Source organism: Gymnoscopelus braueri, assembly GCF_963280865.1.
Source record: "Gymnoscopelus braueri genome assembly, chromosome: 24".
NCBI lineage: Eukaryota > Metazoa > Chordata > Actinopteri > Myctophiformes > Myctophidae > Gymnoscopelus > Gymnoscopelus braueri.
The window spans coordinates 14,872,394-14,894,202 of NC_137626.1; the positions used below are offsets into that span (position 1 = coordinate 14,872,394).

The window sequence follows — 21,809 nt, forward strand, 5'->3', positions numbered from 1 at the left end:
GCCTAAAAGGACTTAAGTGAGTGCTGGTATTCCTTTCTGTGAACTTTATCTGCCTGAACCGTGCACCCTGTACATTGGTACTTCGAAAACTCGTCTCATGAGTGCTTGCTTCCTTCCTTTTCAAATACAATACCAAAACCTTGGGTTGGCACCGGCTCACATCCGAGAACTCCTCATTGGACTCCAGACCCTCGGGGCAGCAGAGCTTAAGGAGTTTGTCTCGTAGTTGGGCCGTGTGGCCCACGGCCCAACTAGAGAGGCTGGCTGGCAGTGTGGTGTGGAAAACCGACGCTTCATCATAATCAGTTGTGGAAAAAGTACTCACGTTTCTTACTTAAGTAAAAGTATCAATACTGCAATGTAGAAATACTCTGTTTACAAGTAAAAGTCCGGAATTAAAAAATTACTAAAAAATGCACTTAAAGTACCAAAAGTAGGAAGTAGGTCTACTCATTATGCAGAATGTCCCATTTCACAAGTTTTTATATGTATGAAAATATTTTGAAAATAGCAGATCTTCAAGCTCACAATGCATCGCATAATCAGCTATTTTCAAATGGGCGAAATGTATATAGGACTGAAGTGGTTACTGTATGTTTTGTAATAGCATAATAATCTACAGTAAATCTACAAAGCAACCAACTAAAGTTTTCAAATAACTGTAGTGGAGTAAAAGTACAATATTTTCCTCTGAGATGTAGTGGAGTAGAAGTAAAAGTACAGAAAATTGGAAATTCTCCAGGAAAGTAAAAATACCTCAAAATTGTTAATAAAGGATCGACAGTACTTGAGTAAATGTACTTAGTTACTTTACACCACTGATCATCATCACCATCATCATAGCTCCCCTCCTCAGCACAGCCCCTCCTGTTCCATTCTGCTGCGAGTCTTAAGGTCTCTAGGTGTTCTGAGAGGGTGACATACCTGGCTGTCTTGTTGTTGTGATGGTGATGGATTCCTGCACAGGCAGACACTATAATTAGAACAGTAGCCTACCTGCCTGCAGCAGGTATTGTTGGGCAGTCATGAGAACATAAAAAAAAGATACAAATAATAAAATAATGGAAAGACATGAAGTTTCAGGATACTTTGTTTATTGGGAATTTATTTTCTGTTAAATTCAGTCAAGAAATAACTCATTGACTAAAGCCACATTCTGCATGTTAGGCTACTGTCATAAATTGCCCCAATTCTGAATCAGGTGGAAAAAGTACTCACATTTTAAGTAAAATGATCAATTCTGCAATGTAGAAAAAGCCTACTCTGTTACAAGTAAAAGTCCGGAATTAAAAAATTACTTGAACAAAAGTATTGGTATCAAAATGCACTTAAAGTAACAAAAGTAAAAGTACTCACTGTGCAGAATGTCCCGTAACACAAGTTTTCAAATGTATAAAACGTATAAAAATATATAAAAAGTCTTTTGAAAATAGCAGATCTACGAGAGCTTGTAGATTGGCTATTTTCAAAAGGCCGAAATGTATGTAGGTCTGAAGTGGGTAATGCATGTTTTGTAATAATAATCCAAATCTACAAAGTAACTAGTAGCTAAAGTTGTCAAATAATTGGAGTGGAGTAAAAGTGTAATATTTTCCTCTGAGATGTATAGCATAGTGCTGTGCTGTTGTGCTTTGATCGAGTATAACTATGTATGCAATGTTATATTGTCCCCTAGTGGTATCATAACGCAATAACACGATCACTGAATGCACTGCAATGCCCGACTGGCCATTAAAACACATAAGTCTGGTTAAAGTAAAGGTGAGGACATCATAATAATAATGATAATGCATAATAATAATAATAATAATAATAATAATAATAATGCATGTTTCAGAGCATGTTTATTTTAATAATCAATCAATCGATTGTGTTCTGATCAATGGATCAGTGGAGTTTCCTGCACAAGTGCTCACATTTTTACCATAGAGCTAATAGAGCCTGCCTGCTTGATCAGGGGATAAATTGAATCTTGACCATCAGGTCAAATTTCGTGTCAGATCCTGTGTCTAGGTGAGACATGACTTTTGACACGTTCCAAATGTCTCAAAAGAAGAGCAGGGAGACTAAATACAACCACCCCAATTGTATGAGTTATATTGTATTAACATACATTAGTGTATGCCAATTATTTAGGGTGCTTTTATTTTTGCATACATCTTCTCTTCTGGGGGTCCCTGGCACGAAACATTTTCAGATTGGGGTCCGCGGCCAAATATACAGTATATCAATTTGAGGGTCCTTCCTTGACCTACACAAACATTTGAGAACATGTTGGTGACCCCTGCTTTCTGATAATATTATTTACCAGAACCCTTCCCCCCCAAAACAAAAAAATCTACACCAGCCCCTATCTGTGCACCTACTGTGCTGTGCCATACAGTAGCTTTGAATATATTACTGTGCCATGTAAATGTGAATGGTACTGTGCCATACAATACCTGTGAATGGTACTGTACCATATCGTTTTTTGAATGATTGATTGATTGAATACTTTATTAGTCAGAAATGTAAACAGCAGGAGGTACGGTAAGACATTAGGGCTAAAAGGATAACACAGTCCCGGGAACTTGTTTCCATTGTGGTCCTACAGTATATTAATTCAATACGGTAGCTGTGGTGCTTTTATCCAAAGCGCTTTACATAGATTGTGCAATACATTCACCCATTCACACACACACATTCATACACCGATGGAGGAGGAAACCATGCAAGGCACCAACCTGCTCATCGGGAGCAATTAGGGGTTCAGCGTCTTGCTCAAGGACACTTCGACACTAGCTCTGGGGGAGCACGGGATCGAACTGGGAACCTCACAGTTCTCATCCGGCCACTCTACCGGCAACTCTACCCCTGAGCCACTGGTGAACACTACTGAATATCTGAACTCCTTCTTGCAGCGGTCTCGTACGCTCTCCTCCAGGTTCTCCATCTGGTGTTTGACCTTTTCGCACTTTCTCTCCGCCTGCTGACTCTTCCTCCTGCACAGATGACACACACACACACACACACACACGCACGCACGCACGCACGCACGCACGCACGCACGCACGCACGCACACACGCACACACGCACACACGCACACACACAACAAAAAATCCATTATGAATTCACTTAACACATTGGGTGCCAGAGGTTTATTAAAATATTATACGTTGAGTGCCAGCATTTCTTCCATCCACTTGCGTTATACATTTCGTGCTGTGAGAAGCCCAGACACGGAAGTGCATGTAAACAAAGCGTGCGTGCGAGACGGCGGAGGGTCCCGACTAACGCCTGGAACAATAATATTTCCAACGCGATCCTCCATTGCAGCGTGATCGCCGATCGAAAACGGCTCGTTTCCACCACATTAAAAAGAAATGGAGATATTAAGCTTTTAATCAAGGAGATAACATTGAAAACGCCGACCGGAAGGATTTTTGACATGGAGCCAGATCCAGCCTCTTCTTCTCAGAAACTCCTTGGGTGATGTCTAAGTTTCGTTTTAGCGCCCCACGTGGCCCACATGTATAAAAATAGAATTGGGTCAAAAACGGTCCGGACCGTTTTCGGCACTTCTCGTTTGGACCCTCAAAAACGGTCCGGACCGTTTTTGGCATTCAATGTGTTAACCCATTAAAACCAGGAAAGCATCTGTGTTATTTTAGTTCTTAGTATTAGCTATTCAAAAACATCAAGATATACAAGCTCGCAGCGCGGCACGAAGTGATTGAAAAATCAGGTCTTGAGGGGTTAAGCCCCATTTCAAGAATAGCGGAAATAGCTGATCTAAAAGCTCAGCTATTTATTTGAGCTATTTTAGAAGAAAAACAATTAAGTATAAGTTCTTAGGGGGGGCGTACCTGTAGCAGTAGACATTGTGTGATGGGGGATTTTTCATTTCAGACATTTAACCACCTAAACCCTCAATACCTAGTAAACTTGACCTTTCACTCTGTACTTGCTTTGCTCCTTTTTATCTCGACACCAAACCTCTTTGCCAAAAATAGCAGATCTACAAGCTCACAACGCCTTGCAACGTGAGGTGTTGTGAGCTTTAGATCTGCTATTTTCGGCTAAAGTTCTCCTCAGAATAGGGATGCTATAGGGTTCAAGTGGTTAATGTGAAAAAGGAAAAAATGTATCCTATCACACAAAGATTTGGCGACCCCCTGTAGCAACTCTGAGGACCCCCCGGGGGTCCCGGACCCCCTGTTGAAGACCCCTAGCAGTAGACTCTGTGTGAGTGGGAGGGTGTGGGGGGTGTACTGTACCAGTAGCAGTAGACGGAGACAGCGATGAGGAGCAGCATGGGGACGATGACAGCAGTGATGATGATGTAGAGAGGGAACTCGTACTTGCTCTCGTAGTGCACCGAGCCCACCACCCACTCCCCTTTGCCAAACTTGATCTGTGTGGAAGATGCAGAGAAGAAGAAGAAAAACCACAAACCAGTCAGAGGAGTTCAGAGGAGTTCCCGACATGTTGGCAATATATATATATATATATATATATATATATATATATATATATATATATATATATATATATATATATATACTCAGTTAATGCTTCATTTTTTAAGCTTTATTAAAGCTTAAAAAAATGAAGCATTAGCTGAGTCTGAGTCCATCGTCATTTGGAGTGTGCAGTTCCTTCCAAAGAGAAGCAGTGGGAAGGTTCCTTTCTTTCTTATATGCATTATCTTGCCAAACCAGCACCTCTACCCTGGATGTGCACGAGAGCTACCTGAATATATATATATATATATATATATTAGGCAACCCTTAACCCATTCAATCCGGGAACGCATCTGTGTCATTTTAGATTTCTTTGGGCTATTCAAAAGTAGCATACATACAAGCTTGTAGATCTGCTATTTTTGAACAATCGTGACAATTTGTGCAAATCTTTGAATATATATTTCTTAAAGCAACATGTGTAACTGTCAAATGTCTCAACAAAATGTCTTCATTTTTCGGAAAAACTGTTTAATTATTTAAGAATAAAAGGATAATAAAGAACGTACAATGAAATATTTTGTGTAACCTCGGTAGATAACTGGAGCAATTCACTGACACTGGAGTTTTTCAGTCAGTATTTGTGGTTCTTCTTTTTTTGTTTTGTTTTTACACAGGAATTCATGACTAATAGTACGCGAGTGTAATTTGTTCCCACAGTAATTTCCAAGCCAGATAAATGAAACAATAGCTCACTTAGAGGGATTAGCAGTGGGAGAGGGTATACTGCATTCAGCAAACACGGTTGCTGACCTGTAATTAAATGTAATTGCCGGCCTGTGGCTAAGAGATAGTTGAAAAGAGGGGTCCTAAGGTGTTCGGCCGGCACGCCCACAGATGTCTGGTGCAGATGAATAATATGTGTTCTTATGACCGTGTGTGTGTGTGTGTGTGTGTGTGTGTGTGTGTGTGTGTGTGTGTGTGTGTGTGTGTGTGTGTCCGTCCATCTGTCAGTCTCTCTTTGTGTTCTGCCTACTAAGGCTTTCATTCCTACCAGTGGTGGAAAGTTATTACTGTAAGTACACTTACTCTACTGTAGTAGTACTGTAGGCGCGTTGTGAGCTTGTAGATCACACATTTTGAAATTGTTTTGTCATCTTACCTTTGTACTGTAAGTACATTTCCATGCCAATACTTATGTACTTTTACTCATCTTACATTTTGAATAAAGGCCTTTTACTTGTAAGAGAGTATTTGTCTAGTAGATCTACAAGTTCGGCAAGCTCACAACACGTCACATTGTGAGCGTTGTGAGCGTTGTGAGCTATTTTTGGCAAAGAGGTTTGGTGTAGCCAGAAAAAAGTGGTCCAAGTATGGAGACAACTCAGGTCCAGTTTACTAAGCCTTGATAGTTTAAGTGGTTAACGACCTGTATTATAGTATATTGTCTCTGTCGGTTGGAAACCTCACTGTTCAAAACTGTTACTTTTCAGGATTCAAATAAAGAAATAGCAAAAGTAGTAGATCAACAAGCTCAAAACTCTTTGCTTCGAGGCATTAAAAAAAGAAAAAAAGAACACAAAATAGAATAGAATATGGAGATAAGAGGTTTCTGCCCGACAACAACTACTTGTATACAGTATGAGCTGTTTGAACTTGTTAGATGTGTGTCGTGTACTCCACTGTCTGCATGTTTTTGTTATGTGTTTTTTTGTGGGGGCTGCGGACGTAAATTAGCCTCTTTGCTTAATCCGGTGTATTTACCGGTGTATTTTAAATCTAAATACATCTAAATACATTACACTACATTAAATAAACAAATTAAGTCAAAGTAAAGTCTGTAATTTCATTGATTGATTCTAAGAAATAAGGATCAAAGTGTGTCCCTTATCAATTCAATAAGTGACACACGTCTTAAAGTTTCCAAATAAGGGACGATTCTGTATTTCAAGGGGGCGACGGTTGGCTAACCAACCCTAGGGGTGTGTGTGCGTGTGTGTGTGTGTGTGTGTGTGTGTGTGTGTGTGTGTGTGTGTGTGTGTGTGTGTGTGTGTGTGTGTGTCCATCTGTCAGTCCAGTATGTCATTGTTTTGTGTCATCATCATTACCAGCAGGTCCAGTTGGGCGCCCCCCACCCAGTTGGGCTGGGTGGGGGGCGGCTCCAGGAACAGCTTCTCGTCCTGCAGGGTGTTGACCACGCAGCGGACGTCGCCCACGTACGCCTGAGCCTCCTTGGCAGTCATGGCGTTGGAGAAACCTCGACCCTGCACGATAAGACAAGATGTTTATTGTCACCGTACGTAACACGTACTAAACAAAATTTAGTTTAGTGCATCCACTTAACCCGTTAAGACCTGAGACAGATTCATGGCAAATGCCTTCTAAATCAGTAGTTCTCACACTTTCAAGATTTTTTTTAAATGTAAAAAAAATAGCAGATGTACAAGCTCGCAGCTTTTATCTGCTCGCAGCTTGTATCTGCTATTTTTGTATAGCCGCAACGCTAAAAATCTAAAATAACATGGATGCTTTCCCGGTTTTAATGTGTTTTGAAATCAAATAGCAGCGTCAACAAAGAAATACAGATGCAATATTGTTATGCCATAAACTGTTAGTTCGTCCTAGTCAAGTCATCATATATTGTATTAAGCATGTTTTTATTTGACAACAGACTAAATCTTAAAAAGCAGTTAGAGCACGAGAAACCATCCACTAGATAAGATATTGCGCTTCGCCCAATTGCCCATATTGCACTTGGCGTTATAAACAAAGAGAACAGAGTTTATGTGTGCGTGTGTGTGTGTGTGTGTGTGTGTGTGTGTGTGTGTGTGTGTGTGTGTGTGTGTGTGTGTGTGTGTGTGTATCCCGATCTCACACAACTTAGTATACATTGCACGGATGTCATTCCGTGCATAGACACCTAGACCAGGGTTTATCAACCTTTTTTGTGCCAAGGCACACCTGGCATAGCCAAAAGATCCCAGGGCACACCTATACGGTATATATATATATATATATATATATATATATATATATATATATATATATATATATATATATATATATATATATATATATATATATATATATATATATATATATATATACGGTATATATATATATATATATATATATATATATATATATATATATACATACACATATATATGTTACAGGGTGAATGGAGAACCAGGTAGATTGAAGAAGGCGCGTTCGTTTTTACCACCCACCCAGCAATTCTGTAGAAGCAACACTAGAGGGAGCCACAAGCCAGGCTTGTGCACAAACATATGGCTGCGACCACACACACACAGTCACACAGTCACACACACACACACAGTCACACACACACACACACACACACACACACACACACACACACACACACACAAGCGCACACACACGCGCTCATGCTTTTTTTGGTTTATTGAAAGCAGGACTGTTAAGATACTTTTATTGTGTTCTGGCTTTTGTTTTACTTTCTCCCTGACGCACGCACGCACGCACGCACGCACGCACGCACGCACGCACGCACACACACACACACACACACACACACACACACACACACACACACACACACACACACACACACACACACACACACACACACACACACACACACACACACACACACACACACACACACACACACACACACACACACACACACACACACACACACAGTGATCCATGAAAAGAACTATTCTGTCCCTATCGGTTTACAACTCAAACGGCGCTGAGTCGACAAGTGGAGCATCGGCCGGTCAGCGCGGGCACTCGCGCCTGGAGGCGCGAGGGCGCGCTTCCTCGGCCTCAAGCTCCACTTGTCGGCGCGCCTCCGTCGTGGACAAGCGTGTGCGTGTGCACGCGTGTTCAGCGTTCCCCTAGCGTAGCTTCCTGGTTGCTATGTGGGGGGGAACAACAAGACAGGTCCGCGTCGGCACATCAAAGCCCCGCCTCTCCGCGTTCTCCTTCTCCTCCTCGGAGGAGGAGGACGGTTTATTTCGCGAGGAGGAGCTCCTCCTCGCGAAATAAACCGTCCTCCTTCTCAGAAGGAGGACGGTTTATTTCGCGAGGAGGAGCTCCTCCTCGCCTCACGTAATAAACCCCCGCCTCGCAGTGCCGCGTCCTCCTTCTCCTCCTCCTCCTCGCGAGCCTCGCTAATAAACCCTATCTCGAAAAGCCCCGCCTCGCCCCGAAGCCCCGTGCCTAAAAACGAGCGCTCTGTCTTCAATCTACCTGGTTCTCCATTCACCCTGTGACATATACACACACACACAGAGAGAGAGAGAGATTATTGGGCAGGTATAAAGAAACCTTGGCCATTACAAATATATAAATCTTTGGCCTACAAATATATAAACTTGGGTCAGTGCAATGAATGGAGGAGTCTGAAAACCTTCCCAGAGTAAAACTTCTTTGGTAAGTATATTTGGTACCCAATATACTTCTAATATCTGATAATAATATCTAATAATCTGATCCTGATCCTGAATCTGACCGTAATAATCCTAAAACGGGAGCGAAAAAAATGAAAAGAAACTTCAAACGGCGCGGAACACCGTAGCAGTACTCCCGGCACTAAAATGGGCCGTTTGCCAGGGTTGATAAACACTGACCTAGACAACCCGAAAATCTGTGCATAGCCGCCTCGCATCTCCTCCATTGACTAAACCATTTCGGAGGCACGCAGTCTCAAGCGAACTGGAGCCACGTGAGGGACCATCGAGAGAGCTAAAGCGAACGAGTTGCCGTCCTGAACGTTGTGAAGTTCGCTTGAGTCTACTCAGCGGCGTTTGAGTTATATACCGATAGGCACAGAATCGTAAATCATATCGTGGGGACTGCTCTGCTTCCGGGTTGCTTTCGGGCTTTCTAGGCGGCTATGCACGGAATGACGTGCACTGGGTCCGTGCAATGTATACTAAGTTGTGTGAGATCAGGCTGGTGTGTGTGAGTATTTGGGGGAGAATGAAGTTATGAGTCCATCAATGCTGTCACAGTTCTAGGAAAGAAGCTGTTGTTTTCCAGAATCTTAGGCCTCATGCATTATCTGATGGAAACATAACAACAACACCACCAGTGAGGTTTCTTTGAAACTGTTGATTATTCTTTTATTAGAGATTATTCTATCGATTGCATTTTCAAGTAAGCAAACAATCGAGGAGTTAACTTCTTATTTTTTTACCATATCGTTGCTGTCGGGCAGAAACCTCTTATATCCATATTCTGAATTTATTTTTTATTTTTCAGGAAAAAAATTCAGGAAAAAAAGTTCAAGACTTAAAAAAAAGAGAAACCCCCAAAAGGCAAAAAGCAGAGTTGCATTTAAATAAATAGAAATGCATTTTAAGATTTATTTTTAAAAATGTCCACAGATTCAGTAATCTCTCAAGACAGATTCAGAAAAGAAAAAAACAGCAGAGGGCGCTGTTTTTTTTACTTTATTTTGACTATGGATTCCCAGATTGCTGATTCAGGGACCTGCAGACTGTTCCAAAGTGGGACCATAATAACTAAAAGCTGCTTCTCCATGTTTTTTTGTATTAGCCTCTGGGATCTGTAGGAGACCAGCGCTAGAGGATCTAAGGGCCCTGCCAGGCACGTACTTAGGAAGCATTGCTGACAAGTAGGCAGGTGCTTTCCCATTAAATTACTTAAAAAACAGTAAAAGGATCTTAAAATCTTCATGAGGTGTGTAATTGATAGAAAATAAGTAATGTTTTGAACTACTCCTTTAAGTAAAAATTGCGAGTACTTTTTCCACCACTGGTGTGTGACTGGTCAGACACTCTTGCTTTTATGTAGTTTTATTTCTACAATCTGCCAACAACATACTGTACCATGGACAGTTTAGAAGTGTTGAAGGCTGTCTGAGGAGGAGATTGTGTATAAACCTCTATGATCCCTCTCACTCTGTGAAACACTATACAAACATCCAGTTGACAACTAATTATTGGAGAGATAACACACGTGTGTGTGTGTGTGTGTGTGTGTGTGTGTGTGTGTGTGTGTGTGTGTGTGTGTGTGTGTGTGTGTGTGTTATCTCTCCAAGAATTCATCAATTAATTAAGTCAACTGTGTGACAATTGGGGAGATCTGGGGAGGCGTTACATTTAGTTTGACTCAGTTACACAGATAAATATTGTGAAAATAGTTGATCTACAAGCTCACAAGCTTTTTTGTGTGGCTCTTTCTTATGTTATTTGACAATTTGGCCAATGTTTGACCAGTTTGTATATTATAGTTTGTTGATTACAGGTATTAAAAAGGTCTTAAAAGTCCTTAAATTGACACTTTACTGTCATCTGGGGACCCCCCCTCCCAAAATCAGGCCCCAACCCACAGGTTGAGAACCACTGGTCTAGAATCTAAAGGTTCAGCACTAAAAACTATTAAAAGCAGTGTGCTGTCAGCCTATTAACTGGCATCCCTATTTAGGGCACATTTTTAAACAAATCTTCAGAAATTATAAAAAATTGCTGATCTACAAGCTCATCGCATTGTGAGTTAATAGATCGGATATTTTTGCCATTTGACTAAATATATAGGGGCTTATAGCTACACTTTCATGTCTTACCACAGATTTGAACCCCTGCACAAGTGCTGAAATGTTTTATCACTGAGCGAACAGAGTCTGCCTACTTGCTCCAAATTCAAACAGAATTTGAACCTCAATTCAGGCAATATCACCTGTCAAACCAGACCACAGGATATCCATTTCTCAACAGAAGAGCAGAGAGACCAAATAGAACACACACAATTGTATAAGTTATATTGTGTTAAAGGTGGGGTAAGTGATATTGTTTTGTTAAAATAAGTATTACATAGCTCTATATTCTGATAGTCCTCATTGATATAGAGTATTTTGTTCAGTAACGGTAGTCTCCATGTCTCTCCTGCTCTTTAGTAAACATAAATAGCATTTTCAGGTCAGGATATCAAATTTATCCAATCAGAGGGGGGGACAGCCACAACTGGAACTGGAACAGTTCCAAAATGGGTACTCTCTCCTGAGAATATAGTGTTTTAACAAGAACACATTTTGATTTAACCAAAAAATATCACTTCCTACCTTATACAGTAGCCTACTCTACCATATATATTGCAACAATTTATAAAAAAGTTACATAGCCTAGCTTTAAATGGTTAATTTTTTTTCAGGTGCTTCCATTTTCACACAACATAACATGGCAGTTGATATTTCTCTGAGCTCTAAATAAGGACATCTCACCGTCACGATGATGATGCTGGTCTCGGTGATGACCTTCTTGGGCAGATCGTGGAAGACGGGGTCTGGGTGGTAGTGGAAGGGTCTCAGCTCCCTCACCCAGTTGTCCAGGTGGATGCAAGACCTGAACAGCTGGCTGTCGTAGGACCGGTTCACTGTGGGTGACAGGAACTGGATCACTGTGTCGTTCTTGCTGTGCGCTTCCTGACGGTACTGGACGGAGGAGAAACAACAAGAACAAATGTCATAAAATGTAAATTATGACTGTGGTAACATGCTCTCTGACCGGACCTCCAGAGCATGGGAACTTGGGAGGCGATAATGAACCAATAATCAAAAAGGTGAAACGCGACATTTTGAAGAAACTCATTTTTTCGCGAAGAAACATCCCTTTTTTCCCGGCTAAATAAAAGGTGGAACACCCACATTTTGAAGAAACGCCCTTTTTTTCCGCTAAGAAACGGCAATTTTTTGCCGGTTATATGTAGGACTGGTTACCCCAGTCAAAAGGGGATTCTAGGGGCACACCACCATTGACTTGCATTATTAAAATTAGAGTAAAATATTTCAACACACATTCACAGTAGGCTATGTGGGGAAAAAGCGGATTGCGAGATTAGCCACACACACACACACACACACACACACACACACACACACACACACACACACACACACACACACACACACACACACACACACACACACACACACACACACACACACACACACACACACACACACACACACACACACACACACACACACACACACACACACACACACACCCCTACACTTTGAAATGATGAGGAATATTGTAGAAACACCTTATCCCTTAAACATCAACACGTTGTGAGCTTGTATATCGGATATTTCAAATGTTTTTCAAAATAGTAAAACATGCCTAAAAATGTAGGCATATAAGGGCTAAGATATGGCCAAGATAGGCCCACATGGAGATCCCTGATGTCATAAATATGACATCATAGCACTGACGTCATACACTGGCCTCCAAGTTGGGTACTACTGCAGTAAGTACTGTGACAATGGATACAACAGGTATTGCATAACAGAAGGGGCATTAGCTATATACAACCAGTGTTGGGGGTAACAGCGTTAAAATTAACAATGTTACTGTTACGGAATACTTTTTTGGGTAACAGCGTTACTAGTAATTGGTTAATAGTTACGTTTTCCAAAATAAGGGCGTTACTTAGTTACATTTAAGACCTAATTTGTTGCCACAAATAAAAATCCATCCAACACATTTGCGAGGTTTCCTGAACAATGAACTAGCTCCTCTCTGTCAACGCCACGGAGACTTGCACGGATGTTACACAGAAATTGGTGACCGGGCCAGCAGGCTGTGGTGATTGCGGCTCTGTATTCAACGGGTCACCACTTATGGTGTAACACACACGGGCCGGCTGGCTGGTCATGTTTTTATTACATTAATTTACCGCACCTGTGCGACATGGCAGATATTGAGAGAAGACAGAGAGGTTCTCCTTTAGTTACAGGAAGTATTCACACTATTTTTGGATTTATTGGTTAAAGGAGGAGAAGTCAATGCAAATAGCCTTGGTGAAGCCCAGCACAGCTCCACCTCCACAACACTGGTGGTCACTCCGGTAGGCATGCTTTTGAGTTGATTTGGGTAAAAGATATACAAGTAAAATAATTCACACTATAAACCCAGGATAACACTTTAAAGCATAAGGACACACTTGTTTCCAATGTGGTCCTGCAGCTGCACTCTTGATTTTATGTTTATCAAACTTGGCCAATTGGAATTGAATTTGAAACATTGACTGATCCTGCACATCCTGATCACATGACTCCAAATATAATGTGTAATGATTTGTGTGAGTTAAAGCCAATTTGAAATAATTTGGGGTGGAGGTTCTTCTTTAGCCTACTGGGAGACTACTGGAACGACAAAGTATAAATCGGTCTGCGAGCAATGACTCTACTGAATGTCATATACCATATGTTTGTACAGTATGCACATATCCAAAAACAGAAGTGAGTGGATTGGGTTCAAGAGGTGCATTACGAAGGACTAATAGGATACAAAAGTAGGACCAAAAGTTAACTAGGGAGGAGCATGACTAGAACATTCTGTTATGGACATTCTTTAAAGACAATTGCTGCTGTCCTGTATACTGTTAGTCAATGTACTTGTCTTATCTGGTCTCTGCAGTAATGTGCGGTTACTTTGTGTTTTTATTTCAGTGGTTCTCAAACATTTGCACGTCTAGGACCCCCAAATTGATGAGCATTTGGCCGCGGATCCCCATCTGAAAATGTTTTGCGCCAGGGACCCCCGGAAAAGAAGATTTGTGTAAACAAAATGAATGTCAAAAGTATTTAAAACATTTCAATACTTTCACGATTTGAAAAAACAAGTTCAAAAATAGCAGATGTACAAGCTTGCAGCGCGGCACAAAGTGACGCGCTGTGAGCTTGTGCATCTGCTATTTTTTAATAGCCAATGTATAAAAAAAAAATTGATCAAGTGGTTAAAATGATATGATGCTATATTAACACATTTTGCTGGGGACCCCCTGGAACCCACCCGAGGACCACTGGAGTCCCCGGACCCCACTTTGAGAACTTATTGATATTGATTTGTGCCCTTTCTTTTACCGTGCTTGAGTCTTTTTGAGTGTGTGTAACACACTCCTATAAACACTCTGCAAAAAAGGGAGGAGTTCGAGCCTTATAGGGCAAGGCATTATAGGGGAGGAGTAAGGGGCGTGCACTCACGTTCATATTTATACCCCTTGGAAAGGGGGCATGCCTTTAAAAAAAGAACCGCCCCAGGCAGAGCCCGTCCACCAATTGGTTGTGATATTGCCCTGACAACCAACAACAACCAATAAACCAAGACTGTCCCTTCGGGCTATAGAATCTATCCTCCTGGAGATGGATCCCTACTGACTCTGTTTGTGGAAAGGCACTCAGGGACATAGACATATAAAGGTAGACGCCTCCTCCGGCTCTGAGGCGTCTGTATCTCGGGCACGCACCAGCTTCCTCCCTCCCTCGGGAAGTTTCCACGTGCGTCACAGAAGGGGACGTTCGGTAGACGGCCAATCAGAGGCCTACCGAATGTCCCCTTCTGTGACACACGTGGAAACCTCCCGAGGGAGGGCTGAAGCAAGAAGGTATTGCGATACAGGTCGCTCCAATGAACTGCAGAGGCCAATGAGGTATCTAGGTTTCTATATCTATGCTCAGGGAGCCAGACCGCCCCTCTCAGATTTGCACATTTTCTGCAGGGCAGCTATTGTTGTCAGACACTTCTCCACCAGAGGATATCGTTTCTGAGACAGCAAATCAGGTGAAATGGGATAAATAACCGAGCAGCATTTATAGTGGCAAGAAACGCTCGTTTGAGATTTCATGGTTTCATAGTAGCCCTGAAACATCATATCATGACAGTCATGACAAAACTTCAACCTGGTTTTTGCACTTTCTCCATTTACGGCCCGTACAACTACATGAACGTTCAGATTTCAAATATAAAGTGCTTACCTCATGGCCACAGACGTTATGATTATGTACGGCTCCTCAAAAATACCAGTTTATTCTGCGTTGTTCAATAAAAAGCATTTTAATCCGGTCGGCGGCCATTTTCTCATAGCGTTATAATGTATCAGAGTGCAATACACCTCCCAACCGATAGCGTCGCGTAGTTGAAAGCATGGAGACAATTCGGAGAAAATGGCCACTGATCGGATTAAAATGCTTTTTATTGAACAATACGGAAGATACGGGTACTTCTGACGGCCCATACATAATTGTAACATCCGTGGCGAAGGGAGAAGAATCTATTGACAACAACCACGGATGATGATGAATGCATAAGAGGAGGGGGGGGGGGGTTGAAAAGAAAGGAAGAGCACCTCGACAGAAGCTTGTTTGCTGGAGGTGCAGTTGTCTCCAAGGTCCTTGACCGTCAGGAATGCACTTTGGATGATGTCGAAACCAGAGCCCGTCACCACAATGGTCCTGCCGCCACTGTAACACACACACACACACACACACACACACACACACACACACACACACACACACACACACACACACACACACACACACACACACACACACACACACACACACACACACACACACACACACACACACACACACACACACACACACACACACACACTTTTGCTATTATGGGTGCGGTAATCTGCGGACCCAGTTTTCTGCGATGGATCCAATATAAGTTATTCAGAAGCTCTTGTTGGTTTCAAATGGTTGGGGCTCAAATGGTTAAGGGTAGCAGGTAGCTTTCATGCAGCTATGTTTTGTGTTGTTAAAGCATAATGGCTGAAGCCAAATACTGACCAACCTTGATGCCTTTTTAGCTCAGCTAGTGGCGGGGCTCTAAGGATGGCAATGTGGGTTGATTGGTTGGTTTGTTTGTCAAATTGATCACAAACAAGATATCTTGAGAACTACCGGCTGAAATGACATGGACTTTGCAATACACCTTCATGCTTCAGAGGATGAACCCTACTGATGTTGGTGACCCCATGGCCTTTCGTCACAGTCTCAAGGGTGATTAGCATAAGCACATATGCGTACACCGATTTTTGGGGTGGTGTTTTTGTGGGTTTCCCTCGTGCCAATTCACACCAGAAATGTAGTATATTGGATGTCTTATGCTAATGGAGCAATATGTTCCACAATAACATGGCCCATGTCATTACTGCCAGTACCCTCTCCTCTGCCTCATTGAGGGTAATGGCAGTAATGACATGGGCCATGTTATTTTGACCAGAATTTATAGTATATATATTTGAAAGTAATGTAAAGTATACATGATGTGAACATGCATGGTACATCATTATCAGAGTATCGATCAACTTCTTGTTTATGCCCCAAAATGACTGACAAAATCTGTTTTGTAGCAATTTGTAACAATTGTAGAAATATTAGACATTAATTGCCGAATGTTTAAGCATATTCTAGTCATGTACACTTTACTTTAAAAAAAAAATCCAAATATATATATTTTTTAACATGTTGGACAAAATAGCCAATTTTACATCGAGGTGCCCAGATGTCCCTAGTGCCCAGCTATCCCGTTATCCCTGCATCATACCACAAACAGCCTAACACGTTAACTTTAAGATGAGGGCAAAGTAACTCATTTAATTTCACAGCTTCAGTCCATGTGGGACTTTCATCAGTGCAAATTGCAGTAAAATAAGCAATACATTCTCATTACCATGTACAAATTTAAATAATTACCATTTCTCTATGTAGCCTATTGGCCATCATTCCCATTTTCATTCTACAATACTAACGATCAAATAAAACATAAGGCAGGGGAAGATCAAAATGTACTAAAATATCAACCTGCAAAACATTTGAGGTGAGAAACTAATGCAGCATGCAGTAACATGCATGCTTCAGCAGTAGCAGACCAGGGAGAAATAATTCTCTAGCTACAGCCAGGAGCCAGTTTACTTAATTATCACATAGATTGGAAATAGGGGGAAACAATAAACCTGACTCTGTACAACTAAGCTAACAAAAGCTCATGAAATGAACACATCTCAGATAAGTTTTGTAGCTAATCTGCACACAACGTGAAATGTAAAACTTAAAGCAACAATTTATTGATGGGGGACTGAACTTAACATGCTTGCCTGTCTCAAATCAATTGCTGCAAGGATAATGAGGTGGGAGCAGGGGTCATCACCACGGCAGCTTGTGATGGACATTTTCATTAATATTTCATTTTTGCCACGGACATGCAAAATAATCATTGTACCAAAAACACAGTGGCCTAGCCCTAAATGTATACTAATGGACTCCTAATGTGTCATAGGGTCTATTCCAATGTGCTGCACATTTTAAAACAATAGTATGTCTGCATTAACTACTGAGCGACCAACAAATTAAATCCTAATTATTTTTGATAATAATAGTTGAGTCTCATCAGTGCAGACAGTGCTTCAACCTCAAAAGGGCCACTTAGCTGCAAAGGTGAGTGGGTGTGTATTATGCATCATATGGCTAATATAGAGATTGCTGGCTTTTCAAAAGACAGTGTTACTTGAGGACAGAAAGAGATCAAGTTCTACCAGCTAAACCAGTTGGTTTGGCAAGGTACGGTAGCTAGTGCATTCCATTAAGGTGATCAGGTATTCTCTGTTGATGAGAAAGTCCAAGGCATGCAAATGTAAGACACCCTACAAGCTACACTTGATTTGTTTTGATTTATTAGACATAATAATTACATGTTAAATGCTTCTCACGGAAACATCAAGGATAAAATGCCAATGGAACACTGGAACAAGGACACTTTAGAGACAAAAAAATATGCACATGGTGAGTGATTAATGAAGGGCATGCCAGGATTCTAATTGAATGCAGTGTCACAATAGTTTAATGTGAAGGCACCTAACTTTGATCAGAGGTGAGCTAACTTTTAGGTTGGAGGAGGTCCTAGGCTGCGGATGGAGGGTTACCATGGATTATGATTATGGAGTGTTATTATAGTGATTATAGTTGTTATAATTGTTATTATTGGACACTTTGAAACACTGGCCCTCATTTATCAACGTGGTGCAGACCAAATAATGGGTGTACGGCGAGATCACCGCAACTTTCGGCATGTATCAATATATCCTGACGTTGGATTCATCCTACTGTGCGCTGAGATCTCACGTCTGGTCGAGACCAGTTGTTGACTTTGGCTGCGCCCGTTTATTCCATTGTAGACCTGCGGAGCAGCATTGTCTGACTGTCTGACAGGCATCTGGACACATAATCCACTCCAAAATGTGTATATCTACACTAATAAATAATCGCTGTGAAAATATATAATTTTATAAACTAATAAAAAAAAACTGCTTTAACAGTTATTCGGTTAAGCTTGCAGATCTGGCTGCATTGGCTATTTGAAAATAGCAGATGTGTGAGCTTGTAGATCTGCTATTTTCCAAATATACAAGCGCTTCTGTGAGAGGATTTTCGGGAGTCCCGACCATCTTTTCATGGGCAGTGAGGTCTACAAACTTACAGTAGCTTGTCCTGACCTATGTTATGGAGTTATGTCATAGAGAGTTATGTAGTAGGCTACACAACCTGGCTGGGTTAAGGATATAAACCCGACGCTCCAATATTAACGTGGCGGCACTGGATCACTGCATTCCGCCCGAGTCTCATGACTGCTTTATTTAGTGTAACTCGAACACGCACTGCTCGGTATGGGTTAAATAAATGGGTATAGGCTACAAACGTATTCCATTCATGGCGATGTGATTGGTATCATAATATGTCATTCATGTAGGCTACAAGCCTACCTATGTGACAACAAAGATTGTACCGCTACGCTACGGATTACATGAAAGACAAAGTTGGGCGGGCGGGCGGGCGGGCGGGCGTGCGCGTGCGTGTGTGCGAGAGAGAGAGAGAGAGAGAGAGAGAGGCGTGTGCGTGTGTGGTGAGGCGAGCGGGGGAAACTCTTTCTTATTGGCTTTTCATACTTTTTTTGGGTCGTATTCTGGTTCTTCATGTCGTGAAGTCGGGGAGTTTTGTGAATATTTAAGGGTGTGTTATTTAAATGACGCTCGTTTTCAGACGTGAGATTTATCAAAGCTCCGACCTGATGTACGCTAGGACTGGCTGTATAGGATCCTTTGATAAATGTGACTTCGACGTTGGTGTACGGCCGAATATATGGAAAAATATAAGCCGTTTTTTACGCTCTGTTGATAAATGAGGGCCATCGTCTCTCAACTAACGACAACCAGCTTTCTTGTCCAGTTCTGCCCTCCTTTGCCTTGGTAGCAAATAGCTCCTTCAGGGGTCATCAACATATCCGTACATGGACAAACATGTCCGTGGCAAGACTTGTCTATGTCCGTGGCACTCTTTTTTTCCTTTTTGTTTTTAAAGAAAAATATATTTAGCCTACTACATATTTTTCATTATAATGTAAAAACATATTCTAAAATACACAATTGAATCTTAAAAAAACATGTGACTCAAAGTGTCAGGATGACATTCTCATTAATATGATGCAGGAGATTTGTGGTTTTGTATGCTTTACCTGTACATGATTGATATATACGAGGACAACAAGACAACAAGATTCCCTGAAAAAGTCAAAACATCCGTTCAATCCTTTGTGGGATACTAGTATGTTTATTTTTTAAGACAATGGATTAATGGAGTGTATGAGGTGTGACAGACAATGAAACAATTAAAGTCAACGGTAATGTGAGTGACCACAGTGAAAATGGTGTGGGAAAAGAGCAAAAACAGAAGGCATGTCATCTGTTGAGAAGGATCACCGAGGCAAAGGACGGCAGAACTGGAGTAAAGTAAAGTTGATTTATGTCAGTTGAGAAAAAGCGTTTACAAGTGTCCAATAATGCTAATAATAACCATAGTAACACTGAATCATAATCCATGGAAACCCTTGAACCACAGCCTCACCATCCCCCTCACCTCTGATCAAAGTTAGGCACCTTTAAATCAAACTATTGTGACACTGCATTCCTTTCAATCCTGCCATGCCCTTCATGAATCACTGATCGTGTACTGTACATAATTATCTGTTTTGACTCTCAAGTCATTTTCCATAGTTCGATTCGGCATACCTTAGACTTTCTCATCAATATACCTAGTAGTACCTGTTCACCTTAATGGAAACCACAACTCTTAAAGTTGAGAACTTAATTACCCCCTTTATTTTGTATATATATATATATATATTTATTTTTTTCATGCTTTTTTTTGGTACATAGTGGTATTTTTTCTCTGTATTTTTATGTTGATTTTTGAACTGTTTGGTTGCTACTATATGTCTATGAAATTAATTCAAGGACCCCAACGGAAACAAGTCCGCAAGGACTTTTTTGGTCGGACCTTTTAGTCAAAAGTATTATAAATGTAACTGTGTTGTTTTACATTATTTTGCTTAAATTTCAATCAATCAATCAAAAATATCTTCCTGTTTGAGGACAGGAAGAGATTTGAAGTATGTCCCTTTTGCTCCTGCGATGTAAGATGAAAGCACTGTCTGTACTGATAAGACCCAATTATTGAAATCCCAAACATGGAATATACTTGGACCATGCCACATTTAATACCTGTCTCAGGAATGCCACCTGCCAGTATACAGGTTTTCGAAAGTATAGCTACCACTTTAACTCTGACATCCCAATTTTGGGCATGTCATTTTAGGCTAAAAAGATAAGAAACAACGTGCTGTGATGTGTTTTGAGCTTGTAGATCGGCTTTCCCCCCCAAATAATATTTGATTTATTTATTTGATAAGTGGCTTGTTTAAACATTTTTAGCGCCCTGGAATAGAGTAGACAATATGGCACATCAGGAGTCCATTATTATATATTTAGGGATAGGACTATGTGATTCTGGTTAAGTTATTAAAACGCATTTTTATATGGTTCTACATTATTTATAATGAAGAAAAAATATAGAATATATCTAGAATTGCCTCGGACATAGACATGTCTTGCCACGGACATGTTTGTCCGTGTACGGACATGTTGATGACCCCTGGGAGGGCACTTGACATCACTGCATCAGGTGAAAAGTGAGACTAAAACTGACTGATGGCAGCCAGCTCATTTAAAATTTAATTATGAATAATAATTATGATTGTGAAATTATAATTATTTGTCAAATGTTTGTTTTGTTAAGTAGTAGGGTCATTTTTGGCACTTCCGTGACCGTGGAGAGCAAAGGTCCGTTTCTCAATGGATTTGTCATCTAGGAGGGTTATTAAACACATTTAGCCGGGGTGTATTTTTAAAAGGGGCGGGGAAACTTTGTGAGAGACCAAAATCCAAAATGGCTGCCGTGGAAATTAACTTTTTAATGGTTTGATCTACAATGATGCTCAATACATGGTTTCAGAGCTTATTTTGGTCAAGGAATACATATTTGTTGTTTATATAATGATTTGACCTATTGTTGACCTTCAAATGCAAGATGGCTGCCAATTATGAGCTCCAACAGGTTTTATTTTTCAAAATCGTCATAGAGCCTTCATATTAGGCTCTAATGAAAGCTCTGCTCATGATGAGTTGAATAATATACAGTATAAGTACAAAGAAGTAATCTCTGA

At 41.0% G+C, this 21,809-nt stretch overlaps 1 protein-coding gene across 1 annotated transcript in view; it reads right to left on the bottom strand.

The window, feature by feature from the left end:
- Positions 1–1,119: 1,119 nt before the first annotated feature.
- Positions 1,120–21,809, bottom strand: part of LOC308080135 (plexin-B2-like) — a 63,054-nt gene continuing 42,364 nt past the window's right edge. Inside the window, exons 18-22 of the mRNA XM_080421895.1 lie at positions 15,589–15,703; positions 11,681–11,890; positions 6,552–6,707; positions 4,258–4,394; positions 1,120–2,981 (exon numbers count right to left, since the gene is read on the bottom strand). Coding sequence (XP_080278021.1) covers positions 2,741–2,981; positions 4,258–4,394; positions 6,552–6,707; positions 11,681–11,890; positions 15,589–15,703 — 859 coding nt within the window. The 3' untranslated portion in view covers positions 1,120–2,740. The remainder of the gene's footprint in view (positions 2,982–4,257; positions 4,395–6,551; positions 6,708–11,680; positions 11,891–15,588; positions 15,704–21,809) is intronic.